The sequence below is a fragment of the Sesamum indicum genome, linkage group LG8, assembly GCF_000512975.1.
Source record: "Sesamum indicum cultivar Zhongzhi No. 13 linkage group LG8, S_indicum_v1.0, whole genome shotgun sequence".
NCBI lineage: Eukaryota > Viridiplantae > Streptophyta > Magnoliopsida > Lamiales > Pedaliaceae > Sesamum > Sesamum indicum.
In genome coordinates this window covers 5,772,362-5,783,338 of record NC_026152.1, presented here as the reverse complement: position 1 = coordinate 5,783,338, position 10,977 = coordinate 5,772,362, and the positions used below count along the sequence as shown (strand labels likewise).

The 10,977-nt window shown below is 36.1% G+C and overlaps 1 protein-coding gene across 1 annotated transcript; it reads left to right on the top strand.

Annotated features, from left to right (window-relative positions):
• On the top strand, positions 1–504 carry LOC105167801. Its single transcript, XM_011087616.1, has one exon. The coding sequence runs from the start codon at positions 1–3 to the stop codon at positions 502–504; it is 504 nt and encodes a 167-aa protein (XP_011085918.1).

Here is a 10,977-nt window from a genome sequence, read left to right as displayed (position 1 = left end):
ATGATCAATGCAAATCAACAATGGGCTGATGTTGCGTTCAAGTTGTTCGAAGCCCGACATGCTGAGGCAGTACGTCACATTGTTCAGAAATTTGACTATAACCAACAATCTGCCTCAATGGTAACATTAAGCTTGATCGGGCAGGGCTCCCGTAATTATGTCATCAAATTGAAGCATCATATGTGTTCTTGTGGGAAGTTGGGTACAAATGAAATTCCATGTTCACATGCCATTCAGGCATGTCGGCATTTTGGGGTTAATGCGTTAAATTTTATTTCTCACTATTACAGTGTACAATCATACAAGAAGACATATCAAGAGAGGTTTGAGCCTGTATACGGTGAAGAATATTGGGATCCGGTGGATTTTGAACTTGTGAATAATCCCACAGTGCGAGCTCGTCGAGGCCCGGGTAGACAAGTTTCTACTAGAATATCGAACGAAATAGATAGACCACAAGTACGTGCTCTCCAACAATATCAGGCTCGTCAAGCTCGGGAATGATTCTATCTTAATATACACGATTTTCTCATATTGTTAAAATAACTTTGTATCATGCTATCTTTGGTGAAATGCAACTTTGTAATTGCAAATCTTAAAAATTTTTTATAGACATTTCAATTTTTTATTTATAATTTGGTCCCTCACATATAAATTTAAAAATATAACCGTACGGATTATCATCAAATAACCAAAAACTACAAGAATTATCGTACGGATTGCATATGATACTTTGCAATTAATTATTAACATTAAATAATCATTATCATTACATAATCAGTATTTGTAATTGCAAATGATAAAATGGGAACTAAAATGAAATTACTTAATAATTAAACAACGTTTTTAATAATCAATTTTATATTTCTGTAATAATATTTCTGTAATCAATTTATTAAATAATCATACTTTGTATTTAATAATAATTAAATAACTATGAATAATGGAAAACGTTAAAATTATGTTATATTTTATATTAAGTTTAATATATACACTATATACATAACTTAGTTTTGTAGATTGAATGTAGATTAAATACATGCTTCTATTATTATTTTTTATACATAACGTATATATATTAAATTTAAATTAAATCTAAATTGTTCTTGTGAAAATTAAAATAAAATCATATTAAATAAAATAGAAATTTTATAGACATCTCAATTTACATATGCAATATTCTTATGCTTTCCGTATGTAATACACAACTCTAATAATTCCCTCCAGTGCCACAACGTGGACGTCTTCTGTTTCTTCGAGGAGGATTATCATCTCTTTGGTCACTAGGTGTGTTCACATCGGTGTTTTCGAATGGAACATGTGATGTAACATATTGTATTCGAATTTGTGGGTTAACATTATGTGTAAACGTATCATCAAATGATGGCATGTATGGAGCATATGGAGTGTAAGCAGTCGATGGACCTGTTTCCGGGTAAAAGCTCGACGGACCAGCCTCTGTGCAAACAGTAGATGGCCCGGCCTCGGCATGTACACTCGAACGGCCAGCCTCTGTAAATGCGTTGCCACGAGCTGTGTCAACCGGTCTAACTCGAACACTTGGATACCGTGAACTGGAAAAGTTCATAATTTCAAGGTGCTTACCACATATTCCCAATCGCGGGTGTCAGTTGGTTGATAGCCCAGCATGTCCGTAAATAATGTGTTATGTAAACTCTGGACCCGAGTAATTTGATGATACCAGTTCATATAGTCAGGAACGGTATCAAGACCACCTTCAATAACGGGTCCTTCCACCAGTGATTGCACATTGTTTCATTTCACAACATAGTCCGCGTGAAACGTTGCCCAGTCCATGTCATGACGTCCCCGCCTGTCTCTTGTGTGTAAACGACGTTCACTGATTAATGGGTTTGGGGGGATGTCTTGCACCTAGCCAAATTGGCGGAGAACCCTCTCTGGGTAATGGATCTCCACCAGGGAATAATTGATCAATGGGCAGCGTATATTCCACGGTGTGCGCATTGCATAAAAGGACAATGCCCGAATGTCGAGTGCATTATCATCATACAGATTCCAAATAAACTACAATATCATATAACGCCAATCAATATACTTGGAACAAATGCATCAGATATACACTAAACGTAAAAAATAAATCGCACCGATATACCTCATTTAATTGCATACGATCCAACACGTTCCTTATTATATGTAGAGCATTGTGCACCGTATGAGTACGGGATATATGATACGACCACCTAAAATCAAAATTAAAAAAGGTAAGTGAAATAAATAAAAATGTTCATACCATGCAGCATATGAAGGGCTAGGCAGAATGTTGTCAGGGTCCATTATGGTCGGCACCAGAGTTGAAGCTTCACTCGAGGGAATGGGTGCAAGTGTTATGATGCGAGACCATGCCCATATTTGTAATAATTGCATGGCACCGCCAATATTAGTTTTCCCTCGTTGTGATGCTGTACATAGCTCCCGGTATAGATAAGCCAACACTGCTGAAACATATTGCTCGTGTATATTTTCCATATGGCGCAGATATAACAATGACACGGTGTTCCCCGTAGCATCAGGGCACAACACCCCACCAAGAATGCACATGGCACATATACGTGCCTCCTGTAACACAGCCTCAAACGGGCTATCATCATCACATGTATTTTCTAATAAATATTCATATAACACTGTTAGTTTTATTCTTGACCATCTAAAAGCAACTTCATTTGGCATAAAATCCGACCATTGATTACAATAATTTTGCCACCGTTGGGTACTATACCTTGTATCTACCCCGGTAATAAGATTACTTTCCACCGGGAGTGCCCAGATGATGGCGATATCCTGCAGTGTTACAGTTGCTTCACCCATCGAAAAATGAAAAGTATGCGTCTCGGGGCGCCATCTCTCTACAAAAGCAGTAATTAAGTGGGTGTCAATTTCAACATGCCCACACTGCAAAATACCAAGAGACCCCATATTCTTGAATACTTGCAAAACATGAATATGATGTGGTTCTATGTCACCACGTCGTACTGATAAAGCTGTATCCGGATTTTCGGACACATCCTCTGATCGATGATTTAATTGCCCGTACAAATACTGGTATCAATAGGCCAAAATTAGACATACTCACTTTAAATTTTTCTAACGAGAAAGGTGTAAAAATTGTGCAAGAACAACGAAAATTGGCCAGGAAATGTTGAAGAACAAGGAAGAGAAAGAACAAGAACAATGAAATTTGTTGAGGAAATGTTGCTGAAGTGAAGAACAAGGATTGCAGCTCACACTACAATTATCACAGGCCACACTATTAAAGTGTGGCCAAATCAAAGCTGAGCCACCGCACTTGGTAGTTCAGTGAAAGAACAATTGAACCAAGTCCAACAAGGTTCATTCCCTCCCTTATCAGAGCCACCGTTCAATTGTGGCACTCCAAAGAATAACTCCACTGATTGAGAATTTCATTTTCGTCAGATACTTCAAGAACCCCCACTAAATACACACTACCTAGATCCAATTGAAGGATTTAATTTTGCAACCAGTTTGATCCTCCGAACCTTCCAAAGGTCCTTAGACTTGTGAACCCCCTTCTAGCTCTGTGTATTCAATGACTCATAGATGTCTAATTGGATCAAATTCAATATACTATTGACAAACACACTTTGTCCTACAAAGTGCTTCTCGGTCCTCATTTTGCTCAGGGAGGACTTACAAGCTTGTAGACTCAACTTGTCAATTTCTAGACTCGTTGAATTCACCAACTTCCTTATCGTACCTAGAGAAATATGATCTAGCTTCGCATGCCAAATTTGTGAGTTTATCTTGATTATCCATTTTTACCATTTATTTTGAGCACTCATAATTCAATTACAAGATAGTGTTGAAATAATTACGTAAAACACCCCAGCAGACAAATATAATCATTCTTTGTTAAATGAAATAACCATCATTGATCAAAATCATGTAATCCAAATTGTCCAACAATGGAAAAAATATAATTTGATCATGCTAGGTTACATAATTATATCTTATCAACTTTACATAACATGATCACTAATAGTTAAGACTATCTAGTCCTTTAACCACAGTAACAACAGCCCTGCTATTGCTATGTTTTAGGATCATTTGTCTCAACTTTCTACGCCTTTTCACCACCTACACACCATTTGCAGTTTTGAGCTTTACAGTTGGTGTCAAATACCCAAGAAGTATAGTAGTAGTCATGTTAAGGCTCAATAACAAATTATACCTTGATTATAGAGGACTTTGGGATACTCCCTCTTCTATTGTCTCTTTTAATGGCAATTAATGCAAACACCTTTTGGAATCCATGACTGTCGAACCGCCTTCCTCTTCCCTTTGCCCATGCCTAGCTAGGCAACAGGAGTGTTTTAAGCACTTGTAATAGCTAATTCTGTCTTACCTTTCTTCCTCCTCCAACGTCCGGCCCCTTTGTCTGTTGCTTCTAAAGTTGAAGCCTCCCCTACCAATACCGAAGGTGCAGACTTTTCAATCGTTACCTTGTGCTAGACCAACATGTTTATCAACTTATGAAGGTCTTTGTCAAGCCAATTCATGTTATAGTTCATGATAAACGGGTCAAAGGAGAGAGGAAGAGACTGAAGGATCACGTCAATGTACATCTCATTTTCAAGATCAGTCTTAAGGTCCTTGAGCTTCTCCACAAGGGATAGCATCTTAACCCCATGCTCATGTACATAAGACCCTTCAATCATCTTGGCACCGAAAAATGCTTTTATGACAGCATATCTAATATGTCAGTCTGGAACCGCATAAACCTAGCTCATGCGGAGCATTATCTATCAGACATCATCATGCCTATCGTACTGTTTCTGGATGTCATTGGTCATTAATGCCAGCACGATACTGCGAACCTTTTGATTATCCTTATGCCACTTTTTGAACGTCAAACGTTGTACGCATGTGAACCCTTCCGGCAAAGCCCGAGGAAGAAACCTATCCAGGACATAGGTTTAGTTCTAAAAATCTAGGATAATCCTTAGACTTTGCAGCCAATCATTGTAGTTTGTTTTGTCAAATTTATTAGTTTCAAGAATTGCAGTGAATGGCCTCTTAGACATTTACATCAAATGTAAATAGAAATTAAGTAGATTATTATAATATTAACTTGGTCTTCAGTCATCAACCTGTCCCACTATTTCTTCAAAAAGCACAGCACACTCAAGTGGGATCTTTGAAAAATTATTTTCTAGTGGGCTTAGGGTCCACAAACGTAATTCTCCATGCCCCGCTTTTACAATTCACACGAAAAAAGGCTTTATGGGAGGCAACCTATACCATTCTCATCCAAAGAGATCCCCAAGTCATTTTGCCTTGCCTCTTCACGTGATTCCCAAGGATTCCAAGTGAATCACGCTACTCAACGTTAGGCCCGACCCATCAACCAAACGAATATCTCAACTAACGCCCCCACAACCCGTGAGATTAGGAAACAGGAGTATATTTTATTCGTTCACAACAATAGTGTAGCTTTATTACATTCCAATCATGCCACGGCTCATGAGACCACGAATAGGTGAAAGTAGCATCAACACCACATTATTGTGGATGGAAAGCTTGGATTTAATCAAACCATTTGAATTTTAATCCATTTTGGGCCTAATATTTAACTTGGACCATCCAAGTGAGAGTTAAGTTGGTTGTAACCGAGACCTCATCATTATAAGATTTTGCATGCATCAGTTTTAATCATTTAGTATAAACAGATGCATTCCAAACACATCATACTTCAAATATTAAAACATACACCACATGCAAAAATAAGCCTAGCACGCCCTTGTTGGATGATCACAAAAGCCCAATCCTAAGTGACCCATTAAATCCGCAGTGAGTCTATGTTCAATCTAGGGTGTGGCGTAACTATTACAAAACAGTAACCGATTATCACTCTAAAGGGCCTTGCTCTTTGTTCTTCATTCGTCGTGAGCTCAATCAAACGGGCATTGGCCTTCATCTCTTAGGAAGCTTACATTTATCCAAAATAAATGAAACTTCACAATACTAACTACACTCATCACAACTGAAATTCAAAACCCCAATTAAAAGTTGGAGGAGTACAAAAGGAGAGAGAAATCAAGTTTTATTATTTCAAGGCTAAAACCAAAAGAAGGAATTAAAACAAAGAGGTACGCAGCCCTCACCCAACATAAAATTGAACCATGCATTCGGCCAATGGGCTTTGTCATCATCCCCATTGTTTATCCAATAAACAATAATTAATATATTTATATCAAATATAAACATGTTAAACAACTAAATACAATCCATGTGTTTAATAATAGATAATCAATATCAATTACTAGAAACATAATTAAATGCAGCAAATAACATACTAATAATGCAATTAAAAATATGGATATCAACCATACATCCAATGTACAATTTTTTTGTTTGTTTGAAAACTATTTTCAAATTAATTTAAGGCACAATTTAATTAAAATCAAAATAAGCCAAAAAATTAATAATTTAAAAAAAAATGCAGAAATCAGAAAAATTCAATTTTTTTTTTAAAAAAAAAGCGCAAAACAGTCCAATCATTCGGAACAGCAGACGGTCATCTACCCACTTGCGGGCGCCCCGGCCGGCAAGGCAGGAACGGTCGTACTGCTCTCTTTTTCAGAAAAAAAAATTTGAATTTCTGCAGTTAAAAACTGAAATAAAACCATGAATTTACAGAAAATTCAATTTTCAAAAAATGCATAGATATTCATAATTTAAAAATAAAATTAATACATATTTTCTAAAGCATATAACCATGCTTAAAAGCCATACTCCAAAAGCAAATTAAACACGCTGTTCATGCTCAACACATAATAACATTTTAATCTGAAAGCCCAACAGTAAACCAGGCTCCGATACCACTAAAAGAATTGGTATGACCCGGGAGCGCGACAGAAGCATGAAATAAACAAATCAATTAAAACGGTTCAAAGGGGCGTTCCCTTTCAAATTCCCAGGCGTTCGGTGTTTTTTAAAAGTATAATAACAAATACAAAAGCATAAAGCACCATATGTAACTTTATCTTTTGTTTCTGATAGATGATCAACAACGTGCGATGTTTCCCTTTTCGTTCCTCATCAGTTCACTTTAGAATCCAAATTAGAACCCCTCTAATTAGTCCACACCACAAAATGGAATAGATATAGTTCTATTTTTATGCTAGATAGAAGAAAGAACAAGAAGAAAAATAACTCCAACCTAACACTATGGTTTAGTGCTTTTGGATTGTTTTATGTTCTAATTTCAATCCAATTCAATATAGAACAAAAAGGAGAATATTTTTTAGAGATACAAGGAGCAAATTTCGTGGCTCATGTTATGGTTATACTGGATATGTATGTAATTCTGTATATTATATACAATTGAATTCAAAATTTAATCACAACCAAGTTTACCTCCAACGCAACCTATACACACACATGCATATAACCTCCAACCATGATAAAATAACCACTCCATCATGTTCATCATGGCGAGAAGCTTCAACTTCTTCTTAAGTTGCTCCAACCTTCCTCAAATGGACTTGGACTTCAAATGCATCGGGCTTGATTTAATCTAATTAAATCAAACCCAACGAATGATCATTGAATAATAATTAATTAAATTAATTTCAGTCCAACTAAATCCAAAGATTCATTTAAGTCAATTAAATAAATCTAAGCTCAAATATTAATTAATTGATCCAATTAATTAATTAAGTAAAACCTAATTAATTAATCCAATTAATTTAAAGGTGTTACGCCCAAAATTAATTACTCCAATTAATTAATTTTTATGCCATCTATCAAATGGATTATTAAATAAATGATCCATTCATTAAAATATATTCTTCTTAAATTAAATTAATTTGTTGCTTCTCGAATTAATTCCAATTAGTTCCACCAATTCCATAGTGATTTGTGTGTGACTCTTTTGGTTCACCCTCAGCTAGACTTGGGCATTGTGTCCAACATAAATAATTAATTAAATCTAATTTAATTAATTATTTCTGATTAACTATTAATCAAAAACACCCGTCACCATGGGTGGCCGTCTAACAACGGTTCATAGCACTAGAGACTAGATGAATATTGGCGTGACCATTTAGACTCTCTAATTCCATATAGGTACGGTCCTTCCATCGACCATCTCCTAGCCTTAGTCTAGGGCATGCAATTGGGCATCGGTTCCCATCTTGGACCAGACAACTATGTTGAATACTTTACATGCGTTTACTCTATTGATTGATAAAGGAACCATTTTCTATTCGACCAATCGCTATGGCCATAGACTTAGAGAGTCTAAACCACCTCAGAGTGCATAGGAGATATATCCGTCATATAGTAATAGGAGACGGATTCTATCTTGAAATCCACCGTTCTCACTACATACTCCGACTACACTGGACAAGGCTTATAATGACCGCATCGACGACACAGTCATCTTTCGCCAGATCTCTCGGAGCCTGAAATTCAAGTCATGTCAACCAAGTCTCCAAAGTTTCTATATAACAATTCCCGCGAGTTAGTTCAATCAGTTAACAACCTTGTCAACTAATCCACTAAAATTGCATAGACATCTCATGTCTGTCGCTGATGAAACACAAGACTCATCCAATGAATGGAATACTTAGTGCAAGTCTCTATAGGGCTCTCGATGCCAGTATCAAGGTTCTCGACTTAGAACATTTCAAACCAACCCTCAGAAATTGATTTCGTAGTTGTCATCCAATTGGCAGCCCAACTACATAGGTTATACAATTGGTCTATGGGCATTTTTTATGACGTTAAAATACCGTTCAACATACATAGTAAGCACAACAAACACATGGTGCCACAAATGAATGCTTACTACATTCAGCAAATCATTATCATATTCATAAAGATTGCTATATGATTCTCAAAACCGTCAATCCAATTGGATTTCTGATCACTATTTCTAAGATTTTCCATTTCTTTCCGCATAAAATAAATTGAGCATTTTATATTTATATAAAATATGATAATCATATATTTACTCTTGATAAAATTAAAAATTATTGTATCAATTAAAGATTTTATAAACAGAATATTATGATTTTATTTATTCTATTGTGTCAGAATAAATTGTAACCAACAAATGTCCAATACATAGATCAATCAAGTAATAAAAGTTATTAGCAAATATATATGGACAAATTGCAATTTACCTTACTGTGTTAATAAAACAAATGGTAATCACCCCCTTATTAGTTCCCCAAGTTCTTAACAGAATAAGCAAGATACTTCCCTCACGTGAGTAGTGTGCTACACATGCCATTTCCTTTACATTTTTTTTTTCCTTAATTTCAATCTTTATTTTACAATCGCTAGATTTAATTCAACACAAATCAATGATTCATATGATATCCATCATAATCTATGATTCATATCCCTTCCCCTCAGCCTAGTTCGCTCTTCCTCCCCTACGCAGATCGTCTATGCCCGTCCCCTTCCTCTCCACAGCGCCACCTGTTGAGATTTTTCAAAAGTTGTTTTGAAATTCAAAGATTTGAATGAGTTTCATTTCATTAGTGATGCAGCTGTTTCAAATTTTTTTTAATTAGGTTTGATTGCAATTCTGCCGTTAGTGGAGGTTTAATGTGTTGTAACCTTCAAAATTGATTTGAAGGCCATTAAGGCCATGAATTTCAGCATTCATTTTTGGAGGAATCAGCCTCTATATAAAGCTGAATTTTCTACATTGGAAAAACAACAAACAATTCTCAATTTCCCCTCTATTCACTCTCGTGTGCCCTCCTTTTGCTAGGCATTCATATTCTCAAATTTTGGTATTTGAGTCTCTTGTTTCGATAAGTTTCTGAGTGTTGTTCGAGGTGTTCTTCGGTATAGTGCTAAAACCGAAGAACTGTAACCATCTTATCCTGGGAGAAATTACGTGCACCCGGTGCACTGCTGATACGGGGTGTATATTTTTTTCAAGGCAAGTAGCTATTCTACGATTTGGTTAAATAAACTACTTCAAATTGGACTGAGAATTGTTACGATACAATTCTCGTTGTAAGTTTTCGATTTAAATTTCTTGTCGTAAATAGCGTTTCTAATTGTGTTTTTGTTATTTGTTCCAACGTGGATTATTCGCTTTTGATTTCTAAATCCGATTGAAATATTTCAAAACATCGTTTCGATTATTTGAAACCAATTTTTCCAACAATCTTGAAGAAAATATACAAGTTTTGAAAAATCAGATTTTGTCGTTGGAACTATTTTGGAAAACGCTATTTTCAAAATCTTTTATTTGAAACGTTACTTTTAGTTTTCTAAAATACTAAAAGATGGCCGAGCCGATTTCTGTTGCAATTCCGATCACACAAAAGGTCGACTTGACTGGTTTACTGGACAAGTTTTCGGGTCAATTTTTCAAACGCTGGCAATAGCGAATGAAAATTTGGTTGACGATGAAAGACTTTTGTCAGTGATTCAGGTGATCAGACCTGAACCTACTAATACCGATCCCAAAACTGTTGAGATAGCGCAGTGGACAGAAAGGGATCAAATAGGCAGAGGAGCAATTTTGTCAGCCCTGTCAAATACGCTCTTCGATGTCTATTGTTCCGATTCTTACACTGCTAAGTCTCTGTGGGATGAGTTGGACCTGAAATATAATACTGAAGAGCAAGGGCTCGAAAAGTATTCTGTTTCTAAGTTCATGAGGTATCAAATGGTTGAGGACCGGTCTATGGCTGAACAGACTTATGAGATTATCAACCTTGAGCATGCTCTGGCTGATGCTGAGATGAAACTTCCCGAGAAATTTCTGGTCATGTCCATAGTGGACAAATTTCCCAAATCCTGGGAAAATTTTGGCATGACACTCAAGCATCAGAAAGGGAGATTGTCTCTGGATGATCTTATGATTGCTATTAGCATTGAGGAAGAACATAGAAATCAAATGCACAAGATGCCTGTTGAACATCAACCAAGGGCCAATCTTATAGT

Bases quoted from the DNA above. Each gene is read 5' to 3' on its own strand.
- LOC105167801 (XM_011087616.1), top strand. From the start codon at position 1: ATGATCAATGCAAATCAACAATGGGCTGATGTTGCGTTCAAGTTGTTC.